At 36.1% G+C, this 25,469-nt stretch overlaps 1 protein-coding gene across 1 annotated transcript in view; it reads left to right on the top strand.

The window, feature by feature from the left end:
- PCGF6 (polycomb group ring finger 6) overlaps nucleotides 1-25,469 on the top strand; it is a 28,796-nt gene continuing 3,327 nt past the window's right edge. The window contains exons 1-9 of the mRNA XM_004370099.2: nucleotides 1-349; nucleotides 1,115-1,214; nucleotides 1,303-1,399; nucleotides 2,219-2,274; nucleotides 2,374-2,433; nucleotides 3,523-3,631; nucleotides 8,544-8,571; nucleotides 13,912-14,010; nucleotides 20,818-20,904. Of these exons, the coding sequence (XP_004370156.1) occupies nucleotides 2-349; nucleotides 1,115-1,214; nucleotides 1,303-1,399; nucleotides 2,219-2,274; nucleotides 2,374-2,433; nucleotides 3,523-3,631; nucleotides 8,544-8,571; nucleotides 13,912-14,010; nucleotides 20,818-20,904 (984 nt within the window). The 5' untranslated portion in view covers nucleotide 1. The remainder of the gene's footprint in view (nucleotides 350-1,114; nucleotides 1,215-1,302; nucleotides 1,400-2,218; nucleotides 2,275-2,373; nucleotides 2,434-3,522; nucleotides 3,632-8,543; nucleotides 8,572-13,911; nucleotides 14,011-20,817; nucleotides 20,905-25,469) is intronic.

The following is a 25,469-nucleotide window of genomic DNA, read 5'->3' as shown; positions in this document are numbered from 1 at the left end:
CATGGAGGGGGTCGCGGCGGGCAGCACGGGCGCCGCTAAGGCTGAGGGAGCCACCGCGACGCCGCCCCCGCCTCCCGCCTCCCCGCCGGCCCTCACCCCGGCGCCCGCCGTCGACGAGGAGGGCCCCCCGCCTTTGCCCGAGGCGGGGGCTCCCGGCTGTTCGGGCTCCCGGCCCCCTGAGCTGGAGCCAGAGCGCGGCCTGGGTCGCTTGAGAGGCGGCTTCGAGGACGAGGACGAGGAGCTGGAGGAGGATGAGGAGCTGGAAGAGGAAGAGGAGGAGGAGGAGGAAGAGATGGGCCACTTCTCGCTGAGGCTGGAGGGCCGGCCGGACTCGGAGGATGAGGAGGAGGTATTTAGAGCCCCTGCTTGGCCAGGCCGTTTGCGGCGACCTCCGCCCCTCCCGGCCTCGCCTGCCCAGGCGTGTGGCGCGGACCGACCTGTCCCGTCCCGATTCCCCGCCGACTTGTTTTGTGAAGTTCCTGCGGTGACTTAGGTTCTCGGGTCCTCCTGCTCACTCATTTTGTGAAGAGTTACTAAGACCATTACAAGGTCGCTACGAGTCGGGATTGACTCACGGCACACAACATCAGCAACAACGTGCCTGGAGATTGGGCAAGGCGCCAAGGATAAAAACGGTGTCCCTGCCCCTCCGTACTCTTAAAGCCAGACCAGGGAAACAAGTAAACAGTCCATTTCTGCAAGGTGTTGGGAGGATGAGAAACCCTTCACCACCTGTTCCGTCCGTAATTGGAAGGATTTTTTTTAATGTGGTAGCACGTACTTTGTCGAGTTAGATAATACGCCTAACCAGAATTAATTTATTAAACTCGAACACCAGTATCTGGAAAGCTTGGCCATTTTATAAGTAATTCATAAAGTAAGGTGCCCTTCATCTGGCGATATACATTATATCCAGGCGGATAAGATCCTTTTGAAACATTGGTTTATATTGTGTCATTGTAACTTAAGTATTTTGACGGTTTGGAGGTAGTATAACATGTTTTCATGTTGCAAATTAAGTGACACATTGTTTATAATAACATTTGAAATTATGGTTTAAGAATGTGAGAAAGCAAGGACTTGTATTTTAAGACTATTTCCATTGCATTTGCAGCGCCTGATTAACCTCTCTGAGCTGACCCCATACATCTTGTGTTCCATTTGCAAGGGTTACTTGATAGATGCAACTACCATTACAGAATGTCTTCATACCTGTAAGCATACGGTTCACATTTCTGCATATATTTTCAGTTTTAGAAATGTCTCTCAGGCATCCTAATTAAAAATTTTGTTTTTCAACAGTTTGTAAAAGCTGCATTGTAAGACATTTTTACTATAGCAACAGATGTCCAAAATGCAACATAGTAGTACATCAGACACAACCTCTATATAACATAAGGTAAGAGGAACGTCTAAGTAAAATTTATGTCTTAAATATACTTTTTCTGAAGGCTTGCAGTTGTGTAGTTGGGAATAAATTCTTGACCTATCTTAAAATTAGAAGAAAGGGTACTACTTATTCTTTTAAGAAATATGTATAGAGCATTTACTGTGTACCAGGCACTGTGCTATCTGCTGGGGACTGTTTTTAAAAAATGAGATACAGACATCTAGAGTATTTTAATACCATCACTCAAGATAATAAGGCTAGTTTAGGCTCATTTCAGTATATTAAGATTTTTTTTTAAAAAAACAGGTAATACTTGAAGTGACTGGTTTCTCTTTAGAAAAGACTATCTGTCATGGGTCATTGTGGTTTATTAATCAAGTTTTCAGTTCCTGAGCATCCAATGCTCAGATTTCCTTCTAAAAGAAGAAAAATCCTACAAGTAAATATCTTGTATTCATTCAGCAAATACTGTTACATTTTTACTATCTTCATGGAAGAGTGCTTTGCAGATGATACAAAGGAGTTCAAAATAGTCTTTGCCTTCAAGCTCACATTCTTATGGGGTGGGTATAAGACCAGTACATGTCAAACAGTTTAGTGAACTATTCAAGACAGTCCATGATTACCTGCTAATTTATAATTACTTGAGATTCTTTCAGGTGAGTTATATCTTAGGCGTCATGCATGCTACCTGAAAGTAACTAACCTGTGAGAAAGGAGAAATCTACTCAAGAAAAAAGTTTGTTACCTACAAAGAGCATCATTTGCTCTGTACCAGAATGCGTTTTTCTAAATTCTGAGGTGTTCTCCATCCTTTCTTTTTATTAGGTTGGACCGACAGTTACAAGACATAGTATACAAATTAGTGATCAATCTAGAGGAAAGTAAGTTTCTTATATTCACAGTTGTGCATCCCAGAATCTCTACTGACTCCACTAGTTACATTTAAAGTGTAATTTAGTCTGTGTTTTATTATTTTTTAGGAGAAAAAAAGCAAATGCATGATTTCTATGAAGAAAGAGGTCTAGAAGTGCCTAAACCTGGTAAGTTTGGGTGTATGCCATAATATATTTATACATTAAAGAATACTAATTTAATAAAGTTTACTCCCTTTGAGGTGCTGCTTGATGATAGCTAGTTATTGTATGATTAAAGAAAGGGAGATTTTGAAGATGATGTTGTGGTGTACTCCATTTTAATTGTTTATAAAAATTAAAGAGTGCAGGCTTTGGAGCTAGATTGCCTGAATTTGATCTCAGCTCTGCCACTTTACTAGCTGTGTGACTTTGACAAATTACTTCAATGTCTCTGATTCAGTATAGGGATAATGATAGTACTTACTTCATAAAATTGTTGTAAGGGTACATTGAGTAATATAAAGCACATAAAACAGTGCCTTGCACATAATAACTTCTCAAACATTGGTTTTCAAGACGATGGTCAGATTTGGGTAAATTCTGGCTCTTCCACTTAATACTTGGGTGACTTTAAGCAAACTGCCTAACCTCACTAAGCCCCAGTTTCTTTGTCAGTTAAAAAAAAAAAAAGAGCAGTAGCACCACCTATATGGAGTCCCTGGGTGGTACAAATGGTTAAGAGCTCAACTACTAGCTGAAAGTTGGCAGTTTGAATCCACTCAGGCACCTCAGAAGACAGGGCTGGCAGTCTGCTTCTGAAAAGTCAGCATTGAAAACCCCGTGAAGCGGTTCTCCTCTGCACACATGGGGTTGCCATAAGTCAGAATCGACTTGATGGCAACTAACAACAACCACCACCTATATCATAGGATTATAATGACGATTAAATGAGTTGGTAGATGTAAAGTGCTGAGCGTGAGCCCTGCCGTGTAGTAGTACTTGGTAAGGGTTATCTATAACTGTTGTTGCTGTTATGATGACTTTCTTATGCCGGCCGTACGTGTCCATTTTCCATTTCAGAGTGGTCCCTAGTCTTGCCTCTAATTTCACTGACTTTGACTGTTCGGCTGATGTTATTAATGAAAGGGAGATGGAGTGCTTTATGATCTTTTAAATAGTTGGCATAGTTATAATACCTGTGTAATTATTTTTCAAAGATCTCAAATTATGAAATTTTTGTTCTTACTCAACTTTTTTTATTTGGCTGTCAAATAGCTGTTCCACAGCCAGTTCCTTCGAGCAAAGGAAGATCTAAGAAACCCCTGGAATCAGTGTTTCGTATTCCACCCGAACTTGACATGTCTTTATTACTGGAGTTCATTGGGTGAGTACCCTAAAAATCTACTTCTTAACCTTCAAATAAAATATTTTTAAGTCCCAACAGTTGTGAAATCTTCCTGAACTCAGGTAAAACCAGGTTTTTCTGACATCCCTTTAAAAATTAATTATGAAATATTTAAGACACAGAAAAAGTATGAGTAGTACAATAACCACATGTATACCCACCATCTGGTTTAAGTCATAAACCATTACTAATATAGCTGAAGCTCCTTGGATCCCTCTTTCTGTTCACTCCCCCTTCCCTCAGAGGTTAATAACCACTCTCCTAAAAGTAGTGTTTGTCATTTCCTTGCATTTCTTTACATGTTTACTACATGTGTATCTATTCTGAGCAATACGTAGTATTGGTTTTGCCCATTTAATATTTAAATAGTATCATACTGTGTGTTTTGCAACTGCTTTTTTCACTCAATATTGTGATTCATCCATGTTGGAATTCTCACTATTGCATGATACTCCATTAGAATGAATACACCACAATTTGTCTTTTCTTATATTGTTGAACATTTAGTTTCTTTTCAATTTTTTGCTTTTATAAACAAGGTTGCTGTAAACATTTTTGTACATATCTCCTCATGCATATGTAGTGTGGTTTCGCTAAGGGTGTAGACTTGCTGAGTCTTAGGATATGTTCATCTTTAGCTTTACTTGATTCTGCCAAATTGTTTTCCAAAGTAATTGGACATCTTTTTAATTGAAATAAATTGCTTCTTTTAAACACTGTAACATATGGTGTATTCTATTATACTGCAACATTGTTAAACAGTCTGTCATGGTCACAAAGTTGGCATGTATCAAGCTATAGTTTTTTGAAAATACTTATAGTTCACAGAATAAAATGCCTTCTTGGAAAATCTATATATTCCATTTTGTGTTCCTGGCGACTATTTTACTTCTCAGTCATTTCCTCAACTCTAGGTTGCGTATATCATTTATTTAATATCTAGCTTGTGCTATGTTGTATTTATCTCTTTACCTTTTTATTTTATGTTCTTAATAATATTAGGAACTTATAAGAGGCAGGAAACCTCTCTTATGCTTCTACGAAGCCCCAGAATTTACCACATAGTAGTGGGTGATGATAATGAAATAAAGATCTCTTTGGAGGAGTGAGAAGAAACCATGTAATTCCAAAATTTAAATCAGCAATTTCCATTACTAAAGAATGTGTTCCAACTTAAATGTCCAGAATGGAACTGGTTGAATAATAGTATTTTCACACATGAATAAGATAGATCTGTATGTGCTGACATGAAACAATACTAATAATATATTAATTATATATTAACAAAAAAAATCAAACCTATTGCTGTTAAGTTGATTCCGACTCGTAGCAATCCTATAGGACAGAGCAGAACGGCCCCCTTGGAGTTTCCAAGGCTGTAATCTTTACAGAAGCAGACTGCCACATCTTTCTCCCTCAGTGCAGCTGGTAGGTTTGAACTGCAGACCTTTCATTTAGCAGCCAAGCTCTTAATCACTGCACCACCAGGGGTCCTTAATTATGTATTAATATATATATTGATCTAAATGTTAAGTGAAAAAAGCAAAATGCAGAAGAGAATATATAGCATGTCCCCATTTGTGTGTGTGGTGTATGTATGTGTGTGTGTGTTTTAAGAGGATGGCAGAAAATATGTGTCTTTACATGTTTTCTTTATATGCACAGACCATTCCTGAAAGGTTATATGAGAAAATGTTAATAATGGTAGTTGCCACTAGGAAAGGGCACTGGAATCTCAGTGTAGGATGAGAAAAAATCTTACTTTTCATTGTTTGAATTTTACCACATGACTTAGTAATATTTTAATAAAGATAGTTAATTAAAACTTTTAAATTGAAAGGTATTATATTTCTAAAAAATTTGGGAGGGAAATGTGACCTTTTCTACTAATATACAGTAGGAACTGGCAAGTCAACTTTTTATACCTTGATTGAAAAGAGGCATACTGGTATGCAAGGATGGAAAATATAGGGTGGATATGCCACTACTGGAGCCCTGGTGGCACAGTGGTTAAGAGCTACGGCTCTTAACCGAAAGATTGGTAGTTTGAAACCCACCAGCTGCTCTTTGGAAACCCTATGGGGCAGTTCTACTCTGTCCTATAGGGTCACTATGAATTGAAATCGACTCGACAGCAATGGGTTTGGTTTTGATTGGTTTGGTGCCACTATTACCTCATTCTTTGCCCACAGCAGAAATCAGTAATTAATCATGACTGGCTTCCCTAATGAGTGAGACTTGACCACAATGCTGAAGGCAATAGTTACCAGTTACCAAAATTGTTACATTATTAACACAGTTTCTGCTGTAGTGGAAAGCTCAGACTTGGAATAAGACCATCTGGATGTAGGTCCTAGCTCTACTGTTTTCTAGCTTTGCAACCTTGAACAAATTACCTTTTGTTTATTCATAAGATGTTTATTAAGATCCTGCTATGTCTCAGCACTGTGCTGGGTGCTCAAGAGTATAGTTTTATAAGTCAATCATGGTCCTTGCCCTCATGGAATTTTCAGTTTTAACTTCTCAGAGCTTCAGCTTCCCTATTTGTAAAATGAGAGGATTGAACCTTATATGTTTGATGATTATGATGGGTATTCTGTGTACCTCATAATATTGTCTATTATCTCTTTTCAAATGGTTATAAATCAAACCAAACCTGTTGCCCTTGAGTCGATTCTCACTCATAGTGACCCTATAGGACAGAGTAGAACTGCATAGGGTTTCCAAGGAGCAGCTGATGGATTTGAACTGCCGACCTTTTGGTTAGGAGCTGTAGCTCTTAACCACTGGGCCAGCAGGGCTCCTCAAATGGCTATGGGGGGCGGGGCTTAGAATGGCAAGGAGTCTTTTTGAAGTTACCAGTTCCCAGAGTTAAATCCCCAAGTTTTCACTACATGGAAAAGCATAAGTGTTACCATAAAAGTCAGGTTACTGGGGGTAACCATGGGAAGCTCTTTCATGGCAGGACAAGTGGCAGATGCGTTTCAACCTGATCTCGCAAATTTGGTCCAGCTCGTGATTCTGCATAAATTGGAGTAGAGAAAAAAACTGAAGTAGATTCAGCCTGTGGGCAGTAATTTTTCAGTCACTGGAATATGAAATCACATTTCCCCCCAAATTGGATATACATGTTTTTTGATCTTAAGATAGTTTCTTACTTCTTTTTGTTCTTCAGTTTCTCCATGTAAAGTGGAAGATTATAAAAAGAAATAGCCTCAGACAGGCAGTATAGTGTGTAGAAAGAGCATAGGCTTTGAAGAGTCTAACTCAAGGTATGTAACCTTTGGGATGTAGCTTAACCTTTCTGATCATTAGTTTCCATATTTCTAAAATGGGGATTATAAAAGCAACTCACGGGATTGTTGTAAGAATCAACATATGGTATTTTTAACATGGCTAAGCTATTACCAATATATAAATATTGAAATTTTGCAGTTTCATTAAAAAATAAAGGTTAAAGTAGTCCATGGTGCTGTAATACGTACAACCTCTACACACTAAAGAAAATTATCTCATGTGAGATGAGTGCGATATTTGTGCCAAAAACTGAATGCAATCTTCAGCTCAAAGATATTTAGTAAACCAGGGAAGTAATATCCCACTCTATCCTGTGTTTGTCCAACTAGAGTTTTAGGAGGATGTTGGTAAACTGAGGTATAACCAGAATAATAAACGGTCAGAAAACTGTGTCATGTATGGTAATGGAAGGAGCAAACAATCTTTAGTCTAGAAAAGAGAAAGAAACCATAAGTCCTTCAAGTTAACTTCAGATCTTTAAAGGATTATCACATAAAAGAAAGACTGGATTTAATTCACAAGAATACCAAAAAGCAAAAGTAATACCAGTAGATATAAGTTACAGAGAAACATATTTGATTCAGTATAAGCAAGTAATTTCTAACAAAGTTGCACACAAATGGAATGGGTTGATTTGCTTCTCTTTAGGTATTCAAACAGAAGCTAGATGCCATTTGTCATGAATTCTGTACAGAGAATTCTTGTAATGAAGGATGTTCTATAACTCTCTTAGATTTATGTTTATATGTGTGTATTTTATATATTTATATAATGTTATTTATATTGTTACACAGTTATTATGCTCAAACCCTATTCTTCACAACATGGTAGGGAAGAAAGAACATGGGCTTTGATACTAGGCACACCTCAATTTGAATCCCAGCTTTATCACTTATTAGCTCTATAACCTTAGGCAAGTTATTAAACCTGTCTGAGCTTAATTTTCCTTATCTGTAGAATGGGGATACTAATGCCTAATTTGCAGGACTATTGTAGACTAAAGGCTAAATTAAATACATGCAGAATATAGAAGACCTAATATACCTGGTATATAGTAGATGATCAACAAAAGTTAATGCCCCTTGTTCTCCTTCGTGACATAAAAACAATTGATTTAGTCGGGAAATCTCTTTGGGCTTCTGTGTGAAAGGCAAACTGAGTAAAATCATGACTAGGCAATTTTTCAGCAAGGAAAATGCAACAGCCTTCTTATAAGAAATCTTACCTTGTAAAGGTTACTATGGAGAAAAAATATTTTTGTTATATTTTAAAAAATAAGTTAGATTTTAAGCTGGAAAATGTTAGAATACTGAAAGTGGGGAAAATCTAAATATTAAGAATTACTTTTAATTCCTGAAATTAAGTATTGAAGGTAGTGTATAATATTGGAGAAAGCTGCCTTCGTCTTACCAGTAGGTGGCAGAAATGACAAACAATTAACTAAGTTTTATTTCATAAAGGGTTAGGTGACTGTCTGAAATTTTAAAATAAATTGATGTTCCTCAAATATTTATATTACATTATTTTTCTGTTATATAATTAAACATATAGTTTAAAATATTAAATATTGATTAATTTTGCTCTCATTTTTCAGTGCTAATGAAGGCACGGGACATTTTAAGGTATTTTACTTTTATTTTTCATTTTCATTCATTTCACAAGAGGACTCTATAGCACACAAATTTCAGAGCCAGATTAGCAGCCATAGGGAGATTGTCTTCAATTACAATAAAGAATATTTTGTACGTAAACGTTACTGAAATATGAAATACATTCAGTAATGCTCTCTTATAATAGGTTTATAGGGAAAAAGACTTATTCACTAGGGATTTATTAACTCACAACAGTAGTCTAAGGAAAAAGAAATGAGTAATCTTTAAAACTCTGAAGTCAAATGCTATGTTAATTTGATGACAAAAATGTTTCAAAGCATTTTTTACATAGTTGGCATTTAGAGTTAATATGAGCTTAAAAATTCTATTTGCATGTAATATATTTGGCTCAAATTAACCTGCCCTGACTTGTTACTTCAATCATTTACTGAGATTTTAGAGGTAAGAATGGACTCCTTTGTAACATACTTAACTTCAGAGTTGTCTGAAAGGCTCCAAAATCACAGGTGCCATTGTACACAGTGTTGCTACTATAATATGAGTTGTTCAGGAAAAGGTAACTTTTTTAAGGGGGGAAAATCGGGCCTTATAGTTACTTCAGATTATAAATATATAAGGAAAATCTGTTCAGATTTTCAGTGGCTTTGTCAAAGTTTATACTAAAAGTTGGGTGAATTTTACCTGGTTGGGCATACTATTTCGTCTTATAAATACACTGGCTCACAGATGTGAATTAAAGCACATACATAGTTATGTCTCTGGATGAAGTATATTATAGCTGTCCTCCAGAGATCAGTGTCAAGTTAACACCATGGTTTTTGGTAAAATTGTAAAATATCAAACTAATGGTGACAAACGTTAGGAATTTCTTCCATAGCAGTATGGTAGGTGTGAAATGGCAGATAAATTTCTATATGGGACAAGTACTGGATCGTATACTTCTAAAACCAAACCAGTTGCTGTAGCGTTGACTCTCACTCATGGCAGCCCCATGTGTGTCAAAGTCGAACTGTGTTCCAGAAATATTCCCTGAAGTCTTAAACCAAACAACAGATTAGTTTAATTAGCAAACAATGTCTGCCTTGAGCATTGTGCCCTTTTTAAAGAACTGTCTGTAAGGGATCAAATTGACAATGGCTACTTGAAAGATTAGATAGGAAACTTACGGGGCAGTGAGTTTATGTTAATGGAGGGGGAACAATTTGGAAAATGAGGGTGAGGAAGGGTTGCACAACTTTAAAAATAATCAGTGTCACTGAATTGTATATGTAGAAATTGTTGAATTGGTGTATGTTCTGTTTATATTCTCTACAACAACAGTAACAAAAAGAAAATAAATTATTAAAACAGAAGAAAAAGGAATGAAATTCTAATACATGCTACGATATGGAAGAACTTTGAAAACATGATGCTAAGTGAAATAAACCAGACACAAAAGGACAAATATTGTATGATTACACTTATTTAAAACATCTAGAATAGGCAAATGCATAGAGACCATAGTCAATTAGTGGTTACCAGGGGCTGAGGGGAGGGAAAAATGGGGAGTTATTGCTTGATGAGTACTGAACTTTTGTTTGGGGTGACTTTTCAAAATGAATAGTGATGGTGAATATACAACATGATGAATGTAATTCATGTTACTAAATTGTATATTTAAAAATGGGTAAAATGGAAAATTTTATGTTAGATATATTTTACCACAATAAAATAATAAAAAATATATTACAGTTTAATACAAGAAAAATGTCGTAATTAAAGATAAAAATAAGGTGGCAGGACTTTTAGATTACAGGAGTTTAAAGGGACATGGTAACTAAATGCAATATGTGATTATTCATTAGATCCTGAAGTGAAATAAGAACAGCTTATAAAGGATATTGTTAATTAGAGAAGTTTAAATATGGATGTATATAGATAACTTTATTAATGTTAAATTTCCTCAAAACCTCTATAAATTTACTGATTGTATTGTAATTATGTAGGAGAATGCCCTTATTCTGAGAAGATCCCTGCTGATGTATTTAGGCATAAAATATCTTGGTGTCTATTAATTACTCTCAAATGGTCTGGGGGGGTGAATATATATATATGTGGGTATATGTATATATATATGTATATACACTTATACACATAGTTAGAAATAAAGCAAGTATAGCAAAATACAGCAGTATATTAGCAGTTGGTGAACTAGATGAAGGGTATCTGGACGTTCATTGTACTATTCTTACAACTTTTGTAAGTTTGTCGTTTGTCAAAAAGTTGGAGATGAGGTATGAAAGAAAAAAACAATTCATGAAATATCTAGTCTGTTCAAATTTTTAATTGTCTCAGTTGCTTTGTAGATCTTTAAATCTGTGCATTCTCTATTTCTTTTTTCTTGCAATTCGTTGTTGAAACCAAGTCATTTGTCCTGTAGTTTTCTACAGATTGATTTTGCTATTGCATCTCTGTGGTATAATTTAACATGTTCTTCTATCCTCTATCTTTCCCAAAAACTGGTAGTTAAATCTGAGTGTTGATGAGATTGAGGTTTGATTTAGAAGGAGCAAGAATATTTCATAGGTGTTTTTGCTTTCTTTCCTCAGGAAGCACATAATATCTGGTTGCTTTGTAAGGTTAGCAGCCATTGATCTCAGTGTCTAAATCTTGATTTACTAGGAGTTGAAAAGCAATGCTATTATTCTTTCTTCTTTTATTAGTTAAAATACTTCTATAAAGAGAAACTTTCCTTTGTCTGTTTAGTTACCCAGTGTTATGATTCATATAGGAAAGGCATGATAAATGTTTGATTTTTTTTTCCCCTATATTTATCAGCTTTCAAAATAATGAGCGTTTCACTAGCATACTCCAGTTGTCACCAATTAGATTTTGTTGTTTTGTTTTTAGTTTATTGTAAACTCATGGATTTAAACATGTTTGTGGTTTAATCTATTTCAGTTATTATCCTTACTGATGTTCAAATCATCCTATTATAGATATCGGAGTCTATGATAGCTACCTTGCTATCTGATATGTCAAGATGTTCCATGCTTAACTTGTACATCTCTTGCCCCAGACATGGAGTTAGTAATTTCTCCAAGTCCTAGTACCTTTTGGAAACCCTGGTGGCGTAGTGGTTAAGAGCTACGGCTGCTAACCAAAAGCTCAGCAGTTCGAATCCACCAGGCGCTCCTTGGAAACCCTGTGGGTTCAGTTCTACTCTGTCCTATAGGGTCACTAGGAGTCAGAGTCTACTTGATGGCAATGGGTTTTTTTTTAGTTCCTTTTGGTGGTGATTGGTATTTCGAAATCACAATCTGGTCCTTAATGGTTCACATTACTACTGGGTTGGCCACTGTTTCTAGGCCTTTTCAGTTGACAGAGGTAGAAATTTTTTTCAAGGTAAAATGTATCATGAGTTGATACTGTTTTTTTTAAAAGACATTTTCAGTGACATATATTATCAAATGACAGAAATAACTGATTTTTTAAAATTTCCCTTTACATCTTAGACTAGCTTATTATTTCAAATTTCTTATTAAATAAACTTTTTGTATTATAGATGGCAGGAAAGATTGCTGTACTTAATTTCAAAGAAGTATAATTCTTCTATGGGGCTTTTTTTTTTCTGTTTATTTGCAGGTGGTAGGGGAGGCTATTAGCTGTAGAGGAAAAATAATGAGTTAACCATCTAATTGTGAACTGGTTTTATAATCTCTGGTAAAAAGAACAAATTGTCTTCTAAAAAAGCTGGATTCAAATTAAATGGGAGAAAATACTTCTCTTAGCTTGTGAGGATGGTCTATGAGGACTAAGGTTAACAATATCAGAACCCTAGCTTTGAAGCTGAGACTAATTTTTTTTCTTTCAAGTATTAGCACATTTCATAATTCTGTTCTGGCTGATATAAGAATTACAGCTTAAGCTAAATTAAATTAATTTTAACAAGCACTTGAGGCAAGGTTGAGGTGCCCATCAAGAATTTAGAAATGAGAGAAACTAGATTCTCCTCTGCAGGTATACATGAAGCCTGCAATTGAGATAGCAAACTCTGGACATTGACCTTCAGAAATGCACCAGTTGGCCAGCAGGCATTTAGTTAGAGTATCTATAAGATAAGAGTTTCTCAAGTCATCTGATGGGATTCTCATGCTAATCAGGCAGTGTCACCTGCAGTGAGGGGACTTCATTTGGGGCATTGCTGTGTCTTCTCAGTGAGTCTGCTTTCATTTCGTGAGATGATTCCTATACCTGCATTAAAAGAACTTGAGAACTTTGCCATTTTTGTCTAGATCATACCGCTGTCCCATGGTGACAACTGAGCTCCCTGTAAGGGTTAATATCGTTCACATAAAGAGCAAAATGATACAAATCTTCTTCAACAAACTGGCTCACAGCACAACAGTAATAACTATTTAAGTGCTTACTTTGTGCTAGGAATGGTTCTTAGTTATTTACATGTATTAAAATATATGTAATATATTTACATATATTAACTTGTTTATCCACATGATAATTCTATCAGATAGGTGCTGTTATTATCTATATTTTGCTATGGGGAAACAGGTTTAGCAACTTGCCCAAAAACTTGCATCTAGAAAATGGCAGAATCAGGATTTGAACCCCAGCAGTGTGTCTCCGGAGTACCTGTACTTAACACCTATGCTATCTGCTATATTGTGACAATATGGGATAGATCTATATAGTCAGGAAAGGTCTTAAGAAACCCAACTACAGATAAGAAAGCTGAGTATTATTATTTAAAAAAAAAAAAAAATGGTAGCCATTACAAGCTGTCTCTGCTTTATTGTTGTTGTTAGTTATTAGTTGCTGTCAAGTCAATTCTGACTCTACTGGTGCTAGAAAAACATTGCTCAAGTTTTCCTAAAAGGTATCTTTTAGTTCTCCTGATTGCCTCACCTTTTCATTTGTGTTAGATGGTAGTATCAGGGAGAGAGTGGCTGGATAAGCACTAATTTCTACTTTTAAACCCAGTTTGTTGAAGAAACCAGGTTGTTTTAGACATTTAATCTTGGGTATTCTCTCTCTGTTTTACAAGTGTAAATTTAGTGCTTGGATTGAATGAATAAATTTTACTCTTGAGTTTTGTTTTATTTTGTTTTTGATGAGGTATTAAAATAAACCAACCAGCCTTTCTATTTAAAAAAAAAAAAAAAAAAGTTGGTATACTTTTCAAAGAGGGGAAGCTAAGCAGAATTTTTATTTGTCTTTGATAGGTAAATTCAAATTTTATAGTAATTTTTCTTTCATAAGTCTTATTAGATCATCTTTGCTATAACTTGCCTTATGGTTTGTACATTTTAAATACATACTTAATATGAAAGTGGTTTTATCTATTTTTTGTAGCCATTGGAAAAGAAGTTTGTCCGAGTTTCAGGAGAAGCAACTATTGGGCATGTGGAAAAATTCCTCAGAAGAAAAATGGGCCTTGATCCAGCTTGTCAGGTACAGTATATAGGTATAAAGGACGGGTAGAATTGCGAGATTACCTTTAGCATATTGAAGAAATGGCTGTCTATAGGATTTCATGCTGTCTCTTTTGTTTTTTGATATTGTAGACATTGTAAATATAATTGAATATTGACACACAGGTGGTTAGTCCCTAATTTTAACCACATTTGACTTGTTGGCTATTTCTCACTGCCACTGATGACCATCTGTTGGAGTTAGAGAAAAGCTGAGGATGTGAGAAGTAATAAAGGGCTTCAAGGGCCAAAAGTTCCAGCTCTTTCAGTTTTGATGACAGAAGTTAGAGTAAAAGATTACTTATCATCCACTTCTCTTCAGAGGACATCCTTGCATTGTTGTTATACTTGCTCAAGTATAACAAGCAAGCTCAGGACACCTAGAAAGTGAAATTATTTAGCTATCTAATATAGACCCTATTAGTTTTTTAAGGGTTGAGAAAGATCTCCTATTCCAGATGTATAATGTTTTGTTGTTCTAAGACTAACCTCAAACTTCATGTGTTGATGAACATGAATTATAAATTACTCATAGTCCTAAGTTCTGGGTACCTAGTGAAAATGACACATTTATGTAGCTTTACTTTTTTATTAATTAAATTTAAAAGGGAGTTTTGTTATTTCCATCACTGTGTAAAATTTCATAGAATAATTTTTATCTAAAATGCCCTATTTGCTGTTGATTAAGTTAATGTTTTAAAACAATGATTGAAATTTTGCTGGAGTTTTCAGTACCAATATGTCTACTGGCACTAAATATATATTAGATATATATTAAATTCAATGAAATGTGACTTGTTGGACTTGATATAATGCTTATTGTGTTTCATGGCAGCTGAAAACTGGAAATGACTTAATCTATCATCTTATAGGTACAACATACTTGAGGTTATTCCTAGTCTTTTAGTTAGAAATAGATGACTGTTCAGGGACTCCTGGAGAAAGAATTGTGAGTGATCCTTTCCAAACCAAAACCAAACCCACTGCTATTGAGTCGATTCCATAGCAACCCTACAGGACAAAGTAGAACTGCCCCATAGGGTTTCCAAAGCTGTAAATTTTTTAAGAAGCAGACTGCCACATCTTTCTCCTGCAGAGCAGCTGGTGAGTTCAAACTGCTGACCTTTCGATTAGCAGCTGAGCACTTAAGCACTGTACCACCAGGGCTCCATTGAGTGATCCCTTAACAGTCAGTTATTTCTTTCTTTTGTTTTCACTTTTTTCCATACAAAAATTTATACATACATTGTTATGTGATTCTAATTGCTCTCCCCATACCATGACAGCACACTCTTCCTTTCCACCCCTGATTCCCTGTGTCCATTCAACCAGCTCCTAACCCTCTCTACCTTCCCATCTCACCTCTGGACAGAAGCTGCCCGTTTAGTCTTTTATATCTACTTGAGCTAAGAGGCACACTCCTAATGAATATCACTTTATGTCCCACAGTCCAGTCCAATCCCTGTCTGAAGAGCTGGCCTCGGAAATTGTTTTAGTTCTGGGCTGATAGACAATCCAGGGGCCATGCTTTCCGGGGTACCTCCAGTCTCAGACCATTAAGTCCATCTTCTTAATAGAATTTGAGTTCTGCACCCCACCTTTCTCCTGCTGCACTCTCTGTTGTGTTCCCTGTCGGGGCGGTCATTGGTGGTAGCCGGGCACCATCTACTTCTTCTGGTCTCAGGCTGATGAAGTCTCTGGTTTATGTGGCCCTTTCTGTCTCTTGGGCTACTACTTTCCTTGTGTCTTTCGTATTCCTCATACTCCTTTACTCCAGGGCATTTGGACCAATTGATGCATCTTAGACGGCCACTTGCAAGCTTTTAAGATCCCAGACGCCACTCACCAAAGTAGGATGCAGAACATTTTCTTAATAAGCTTTGTTATGCCAGTTGACCTCTATGTCCCCTGAAAGCATGGTCCCCAGACTCCTACCCCTGCTACTCTATCCCTCAAAGTATTTGATTGTATTCAGGAAACTTCTTAGCTGTGGTTTAGTCCAGTTGTGCTGACTTCCCCTGTAGTGAGTGCTGTCCTTCCTTTCACCTAAGATAATTCTTATCTACTGTCTAGTTAGTAAATAACCCTTCTTCTCCGTTCCCACCCTTGTAACCATCAAGGAGTGTTTTCTTCTGTGTTTAAACCTTTTCTTGAGTTCTTTAACAATAGTGGTCTTATACAATATTTGTCCTTCTGTGAACAGTCAGTTATTTCTAAAAACAGAAGTCAGAAGACTTGCTCCTGATTGTTTGGAATAACTAAAAAGTAATGCCCAAGCGGGTCCTCTGTAGGTTGTAGATTACTTCCTGTGCGGCTAGATATTGATCAGAGCACTAATAACTATTATAAGTCTCACATTTGGTGTTTTAAGAGATTTGATTGAGTTGATTTTATTGTGCAAAAATGTGGGTTTCTTTCTTCCTTGTATCATAGAATTCAAGGTGTTTAACATTTTGAAATAAGATGATATAAAATTTATTTCAACCTTTACTCTGTCAGTTCTTGGCTACTGTAAATATTCCTCCCCAACTCAGGTACCACATAGCTGATAATATTCATAAATTACTGTTTTTACTAAAATGCTAAAATAATGATGCAGAAAATTATTAAATAAGCAGACTCATTAAATTGTGACTAAAATTATTTAAGCCTTTTAAAGCCAAGAGAGAATAAATAAGTTATTTCTAATATGAACAAGACATTGAGCTAGTTAACTAGTAATCAAAATAAAATTCTTGGTGTCCTCAGTCACTTGAGCCTACTGTGTTGACTTTCTTTACAGCTATGTGACTTTCACATGAGATTATTTACTAGCAGGACTGAAGGATTACCAGGGTCTTGTGGGGACTATTAAATGGTAAACTACTTTTAAAGTTATTTTGGCAGATCAAAATAAAGAAGAAAGACATTTCTGGGGGAAAAAATACAGTTCATGTGTTTTTAGGAAGGACTTAATTCAAATTCAGAGGTTAATAATTATCTGAATAGATTTCTTTCAGATAGAGACCCCAGTGTCTCTGGATTACCATGACTGATTTAGTGGTATTTTCAAGTCATGGTTTATGCCTTGTTGCACTTTGTATTATAAATAGTTACCCTGGTGTTATTTGTGTTCCTTTGTACATAGTTTGATCTTCAGACCTGATTTTGCTTTTATGAAACAAGATTTAGAAAATGTACATCACATTAAGCACTAAAAAGTCTTTATGTAAAAGATACCATACTTGATTTCGTTGTTAATCCTGCTATAACAAATTCCATCTTAAAAGATAGAGTCTTTTTCTTTATTAATTACTTATTTGGTATATGACCTTAAACCTATTAAATTTGGTTTCTAAATCATTGAAACAAAACACTTGACTATATGATATGATGTATCCTACCATTCGTTTATTTAGTAAGCACTCATTGAGAATCTATATACTTGGCCATAGGAGTACAAAGATGAGAGAGAAAATTCATGTGTCAGGGACTCAGAGTTTTGTAGGGAAAATGTACAAGTAAACAACTAAATGACAATGAGCCATGAGGAATACAAAAATAGAAATAGCACAAGAGAGACTGCTTTAACTCTGGAGGAGTCAAGGAATAGATTTGAAGAATAGATAGGAATTTGCCTGTTGGACAAAGGAAAAAAAAACTTTCTAGCCAAGGAAAGAGTATGTATGAACAGAGAGGAATGAACCAGTGTGTCTTGTAAAGCACATTCAGTGAAAAATTCTATCTTGGAAGCTCTAGTGTGATCTTGCTTTTAAAAAGATAAGGGTTTTTCCTCCCTTCAGAAGGCTACCTTCACAGTCTGATTTCTGCTCTGAGATGCAGAAGTATTATTGTATTGTATTGAGTACACTGGATGTGTCTTCTCCGGACTGGAAAGGGAGAGCATAGTAAATCTATGCATGGATTTCTCCAGACTCTGCCTATATATCCTTACTATGTTGTTCTAATAAATCTTAGCCATGATTATGCTGACTCCTGTGCTTCCTTTGATCATGCGGTCATCTTGGGGATCCCCAAAATAAGAGATGTAACTTTCTGTTTGAATGAAGTAATTTAGGAGATATTTACAGTCAGGTAGCTTTTAAAAATCGGCATGTAAAATTGAAAGCAATTTAACTGTTTATCAGGGGAATGGATGTATATATTATGATATATCTATATAATGTAACAATTTGCAGCTATTATAGAGAGAGCTAATTATGTACTCTAAAAGATATGGTGTATTAAGTTTTGTTTTGCTTTAGAAATTTGTACAACAGTATATGTAGCATGATCCCATTTTTGTAAAAATAACCAAAAAAAAAAAAAAAAAACCCGCATGCACTTACAACATCTAGGAGCATACATGTTAAACTGTTAGTAACTGGCTAACCACTGAGAATTGGGATTGCAGTGTGAGCGGAATTATCATTTTTTACTTTCTGCCCTTTTATGTTTTTTTTTTGAAATTGTTAACCCATCTATGTTATTTGAATTTGTTATACAGAGTAGTAACTAAAAAAAAAAAAAGATTGGTAAGAATCCAAGGTTGAAAAGAAAAATACAGTAACCAAATCATAAATGTATACTATGTGATGAAGCTCGGTAAGAATAATGGTCTCCACCCTGACAGGGAACCCAACCGAGAGTCCCTGATGGAGCAGGAGAAAAGTGGGGTACAGAAGTCAAATTATAGCAAAAAGACCAGACTTAATGGTTTGATTGAGACTGGAGGAACCCCAGAAAGCATGGCCCCTGGACTGTCTGTCAGCCCAGAACTAAAACAATTCCTGAGGCCAACTCTTCAGACAATTATTAGACTGGACAATGAGACATAAAATGATACTCGTGAAGAGTGTGCTTCTTAGCTCAAGTAGATACATGAGACTAAATGGGCAGCTCCTGTCCAGAGGCGAGATGGGAAGGCAGAGAGGATCAGGAGTTGTTTGAATGGACAGGGAAATCAGGGGTGGAAAGGAGTGTGCTGTCACAGTATCAGGAGAGCAACTAGGGTCACAGAACAATGTATGTATAAGTTTTTGTATGAGAGACTAACTTGAATTGTAAACTTTCACTTAAAGCACAACAATAAAAAAAAGAACAACGGTCTCTGGGTTGCTGAATACTTAATAAAAACATAATGATAGTTTCTAAATTCTTTAATTTTTCATGGATCTAAATTCTTTGCTCAAGATCTGACATTACTTTTAAATCATTTTGCAAACAAATATAGCTCTGCCAATTTTAAAACTGGTAAAAGTAAAACAAAAATTGTCACTAATCTGAGATTATGTGATAATCTGAGATATTCATTATGAGATACAACAGGGGTTAGCAAACTATGGCCTGTGGATCAAATATAGCCCACAACCTGTTTTTATAAATAAAGTTTTATTGAAACAGAACCACACTTTGGCTACATTCATGTTACAATGGCAGAGTTGAGTAGATGCACCAGAGATCCCATGGCCCACAAAGCCGAAAACATTTACTATTTGACTCTTAATAGAAAAACGTTGCCAGCCCCTTAGATAGCACTTAGGCTTTGAAGAAAGGCAGACCACTTGGGGACAGACCTGAGTTCAGATATGATCTTTGTTATTTATTGCCTTTGTGACCTTGGCAAAGTTTAATGTCTTTACCGCTTAGTATCCCTATCTGTCACATGGGAATTATAATACCTGGCTCACAGAAGTATGAGGATTTTATGAGATAAAGTTTGTCAAGTATGCATATATAGCATGTGATACATAGTGGCTGCTCAGTTAAATGCAACTGCTTTTACTATTCCTTCCCAGCCACACTGAGGGCTTTAGGGAGATTAACGTGTTGGCAGTGTGTAGGATTTATTGGCGTAAACAGAATATGAAGCTAGAAAGTCTGGTTAGGATGTGGTTTCAGTGGTTTGGGCCTGGGGCAGCAGTTGAAAGGATGATAAGGAGTCAGATATTATGAATTAAGAAACAACAAGACTTTGTAACTGATCCATGTGGAGAGAAAGAGGAATCACAGATTATATTCTAGTTTAGAAGATAGAGAAATTTCATACCATATACTAAATAGGGACATCAGGAGATTGAGCCAGTTAAGTGATATTTATTAATAAGGTATTGAGGACCTGACTCTATTTTAAGGCAATGAGAGAGGGGCACTTAGTGAGAGAGATTTGCATTTCTCTCTTAGCAAGTAAGTATACTGGAATCTTATTACAGTATAGCAAGTAACTACACAATAATGTCATTCTTTCTAGAGAATTTTATATAAAAATAGTTGTATCTTAGCATTTTGACATCTAGAGGGCTAAAAAGACCTTGAGATTGTTTCATCCATAAAACAGTTCCCTCAGTGTGAGCTGCAGTGTTATAATTAGACTGACTTATGGCATTGTTGGAGAATGAGATAGTCCCCACAAGAGAATTTTTTCAAATAACTGTAGCTTGCCTTTTTAAGCATGAATGCCTTTTTTTTTTTTTAATCATTTTATCATGAAAATTTTTCAAAAATTTACTGTGCCTTTTTATATTGAGTAATTGAACATGATTGAACTTGTTCTCAGAGATTCATGGAAATCATTTTGAACGTCAGTTATACTGTGTGCTGTTGTACTACTGTGTCCTCTAATGGTCTTTCCATGTTACCTTATTTCCTTTTCATAAGTTTTTTAAAACCTCTCTTAATAGTATTTAATCAGTCTAAAATAAAATAGCAAAGTCTAGTCTGGAATAATTGTGTTGATTTTTCTTCATTTTTTTCAGATGGGTTTTTGAAGCAGGGAAGCAATCTATCTGACTTTTGTATTTGCCCATAGGTAGATATCATCTGTGGTGATCACCTGTTGGAGCAGTATCAAACTTTAAGGGAAATCAGACGTGCAATAGGTGATGCAGCAATGCAGGTAGGTCTCATGGCTTTGCCTGACAGATAAGTTATGTGATGAAAGGAAAAAGTTCCATGTCATCAGTAAAATGTTAATATTTCAGTCTTCTTGAAATTATCTTGACTATGAATAATAATTGTAACTAATATTTATTGAGTGCTTACTGTCTGCCAGGCACTGTTTTAAGTAATTTGTATGGATTGGTTGCCTAGGGCTGGGTGGTAAATGACAAGTGACTGCTAATGGGTGTGGGACTTCTTTTTGAGATCATGAAAATGTTCTAAAATTGATTGTGGTGATCTTTGCACAATTCTGAATATATTAAAAACCATTGTATTTTACACTTTAAATGAGTTAATTGTATATTATGTGAATTATATCACAATAAAGCTGGATTGACACAGTGGCTGCAATAATGGGCTCAAACATAGCGATGATTGTCTTGAGGATGCTGAAGGACTGAGCAGTATTTCATTCTGTTGTACATAGGGTCGCTATGAGTCCGAAGGACACCATGGCACCCACCACCAACAACAAAGCTGTCGTAAAAAACAAAAAACCTAATCTATGGTAGAAAAAAATGAAAACAGTGCTTGCTTTGGTGCTGGGGACAGGGATTGACTGGGAAGGGGCATGAGGACGCTCTGGGGATGATGGTAGTATTCTGTTTCAGTCAGGAGTTTGAGTTAAGCAGATGTATGCATTTGTCAAAACTCCTACATTTCGTTACATGTCAATTAAAAATACTTTTCTGAAATTTCATACTGATAATTTTTATTTTCTATAAGTTGCCTAGTTTCCAGTGTCACAAATTTGAAAGACTAGGATGTTGTATATAAACTAAAACCAAATTCACAGCCATCGAGTCGATTCCGACTTATAGCAACCCTATAGGACAGAGTAGAACTGTCCCATAGAGTTTCCAAGGAGCACCTGGTGGATTCAAACTAGCTGACCTTTTGGTTAGCAGCTATAGCTCTTAACCGCTGTGCCACCAGGGTTTCCGATTATTGTATGTAAGTCACTAAAAATATGTTTTTCATAACTGTTTTTCTAATGGTAGTTAAACTTTTTTTTTTTAATCACAAGTTTTTGTAACTTTGCTAGTAAAATATGTCTAACTGAGCGTTGGAAGGGTGTACTGCTCCAGGGCTTATTGTTTTTCTGTACTGAGAGATTACGTTGTTGTGCATCAAGTTGATTCTGATTCATAGCGACCCTATGAACAAAAGAATGAAATACTGCCCCGTCCCACGCCATCCTCACAGTCATTGCTGTGTTTGAGCCCATTGTTGCAGCCATTGTGTGAATCCATTTCATTGAGGGTCTTCCTCTTTTTCGCTGACCCCCTACTTTATCAAGCATAATGTCCCTCTTGATAACATGTCCAAAGTATGTGAGACGAAGTCTCACCATTCTCTCTTCTAATGAGCATTCTGGCTGTACTTCTTCCAAGAGAGGTTTGTTCATTCTTCTAACAGTCCATGGTATATTCAGTACTCTTTGCCAACACCATACTTCCAATGCATCAGTTCTTCTTTGGTCTTCTTATTCACTGTCCAGCTTTTGCACATATATGAGACAATTAAAAATACCATGGCTTAGGTCAGGCACACCTTAGTCCTCCAAGTGACGTCTTTGCTTTCTAACACTATAAAGAGGTCTTTTGCAGCAAGTTTGCCCAACGCAGTACGTCCTTTGATTTCTTGACTGCTACCTCCATAGGCGATAATTGTAGATCCAAGTAAAGTGAAATACTTGACAACTTCAATCTTTTCTCCATTTATCATGGTGTTGCTTATTGGTCCAGTTGTGAGGACTTTTGTTTTGTTTCTGTTGAGTTGTAATCCACACTGAAGGTTGTAGTCTTTGATCTTCATCAGTAAGTGCTTTCAGCAAGCAAGGTTGTGAATGAGTCTTCCTCCAATCCTGATGCCATGTTCTTCTTCATACAATCTAGCTTCTCAGATTATTTGCTCAGCATACAGATTGAACAAGTATGGTCAAAGGATACAATCCTGATGCACACCTTTCTTGATTTTAAACCATTCAGTATCCCTTTGTTCTGTTTGAATGACTGCCTCTTGGTCTATGTACAGGTTCTGTGTGAGCACAATTAAGTGTTCTGGAATTCCCATTCTTCACAATGTTATCTATAATTTTCTATGATCCACACAGTTGAATGCCTTTGCATAGTCTATAAAAACAGGTAAACATCTTTCTGTTATTCTCTGCTTTCAGCCAAAATCCATCTAACATCAGTAATGATATCCCTCGTTCCACGTCCTCTTCTGAATCTGGCTCAAATTTCTGGCAGTTCCCTTTTGATGTACTGCTGAATTATCTTCAGCAAAATTTTACTTGCGTGTGGTATTAATGATACTGGTCAATAATTTTCACATTCTGTTGAATCATCTTTCTTTGGAATGGGCACAAATATGGATCTCTTCCAGTTGGTTGGCCAGGTAGCTGTTTCCAAATTTCTTCGGATAGACGAGTGAGCACCTCCAGTGCTGCTTGTTTGTTGAAACATCTCAGTTGGCATTCCATCAATGTCTGGGGCCTTGTTTTTTGCCAATGCCTTCAGTGCAGCTGGGACTTCTTCCTTCATACCATTGATTCTTGATCATATGCTACCTCCTGAAATGGTTGAACGTCAATCAGTTCTTTTTGGGACAGTGACTTTGTGTATTCCTTCTATCTTCTTTTGATGCTTACTGCGTTGATCAGTATTTTTCCCGTAGAATCCTTTAATATTGCCACTTGAGGCTTGAATTTTTTCTTCAGTTCCTTCAGCTTGAGAAAGGCCTAGTGTGTTCTTCCCTTTTGGGTTTTCTAACTCCAGGTCTTTGCACATTTCATTATAATACTTTACTTTGTCTTCTCGAGCTGCCCTTTGAAATCTTCTGTTTAGCTCTTCTACTTTATCATTTCTTCCATTCACTTTAGCTGCTCTACATTTCTTTCCTGTGTTTTTAATGACCTTTTGCTTTCTTTGTGTAGGGTGTCCTTGATGTTATCCTACAACTCGTCTGATTTTCAGTCATTAGCGTTCAATGCATCAAATCTCTTCTTGAGATGGTCTCTAAATTCCAGTGGAATATACTCAGGGTCACACTTGGATTCTCGTGGACTTGTGTTAAGTTTCTTCAGGTTCACTCGGACTTGCATATGAGCAATTGAGATTATGTTCCTTCTTAAAACTTTACCCTCTAGTTTTTAACAGTCATTGGTGGATCTTACTATCTGCTTTTTTACAGATGAGGAAACAAAGGCCTATTAGGTAACTTGCCTGAGGTCATTTGGCTGGTTAGTGGTAGAATCAGGATTCATGGATTCACCTGTTGAAAAAATAGAACTTAAAGCCTAGACTTGTAATAGGTTAGTTGATACTTTTTTCAGATGGTTATTTAACCATTCTATTACATGTTTTAAAAAAATATAGCACCTTACCAATAGTCTACATTTTAGTAACAACAAATTCAAAAGGCTCTTCATAAAATATGAAAGCAAAATTGTTTCTTAGCCAAGTAAAATATATTTAGAGGTATAAACAAAACATTTCCTAAAAATTTTATAAGGTCAAATTTGAGAAATCTTAGAAAATGTTGGTTGTCTTTTAAAAATTAAGCTTGATTAAAAATGTAAGAAAAGCTAGGCCTAAAGTCCCAAAGTCACTGGGATGCGTAGAAAATATGACCTCAGTTCAAGAAATATTTACAGAGCACTACTCTAGGCAGATTCAGAGATGAGCAACTCCGAGAACTCAAATAGCCTATAATGCAAACAAAGACATTATTGATAAGTTAAATTTCATGAAATTTCCCAAAATCTTGCTAGATGAATAATTGGCCTTCTCAAAGGGGAAAGGATGTAGTGAGTGAGAGAATGATCGGAATGAAGATCGGTGCAGATGTTATAGGCCATGATAAGAACTTTGGATTTTAATTGAGTAAGGTGGGAAACTATTGGACTGAAGTGACATAATCTGACTCACTCCGGTTAGGTAGTTAAAATTAAGAACACCATAAATAGTAGAGGGGGAAAAATATATACATATATGTATGTATGTGTATATATGTGTGTGTGTGTATACACGTACATAATTTATATATTCATTTATATAAAATAAATATAGACATCTAGATATAAATTGGTATTATAGGTAATCATCTCATTTGATAAAATGTGTTATATATGCATTGAAGTGGTTTTGAGCTCTTGACACAGCTTGTAAGCTATATTTACAGTTTAATATCTCTGCGTATCAATATACTGTTTTAGAAATTGTATTTTTTTATTGTTGTAATTAAATGAAGTTTACATTTCAAGTTACTCTCCCATACAGAATTTTTTTTTTTTTTTTAACATACATTGTTATGAGACCACAACCACTCACCCCATTCTGTGACAGCACACTCCTCCCCTCTGCCCCTGATTCCCCATTAACATTCAACCAGCTCCTAACTCTCTGCCTTCCCTTCTCAGCTCTGGACAGAAGCTGCCCCTTTGGTCTCTTGTATCTACTTGTCTAAGAGGCACATTCTTCACAAGTATCACTTTATGTCCCACAGTCCAGTCCA

Source organism: Trichechus manatus, unplaced genomic scaffold (genome assembly GCF_000243295.1).
Source record: "Trichechus manatus latirostris isolate Lorelei unplaced genomic scaffold, TriManLat1.0 scaffold00007, whole genome shotgun sequence".
Classification (NCBI taxonomy): domain Eukaryota; kingdom Metazoa; phylum Chordata; class Mammalia; order Sirenia; family Trichechidae; genus Trichechus; species Trichechus manatus.
This window is presented reverse-complemented; position numbering and strand designations above follow the sequence as displayed.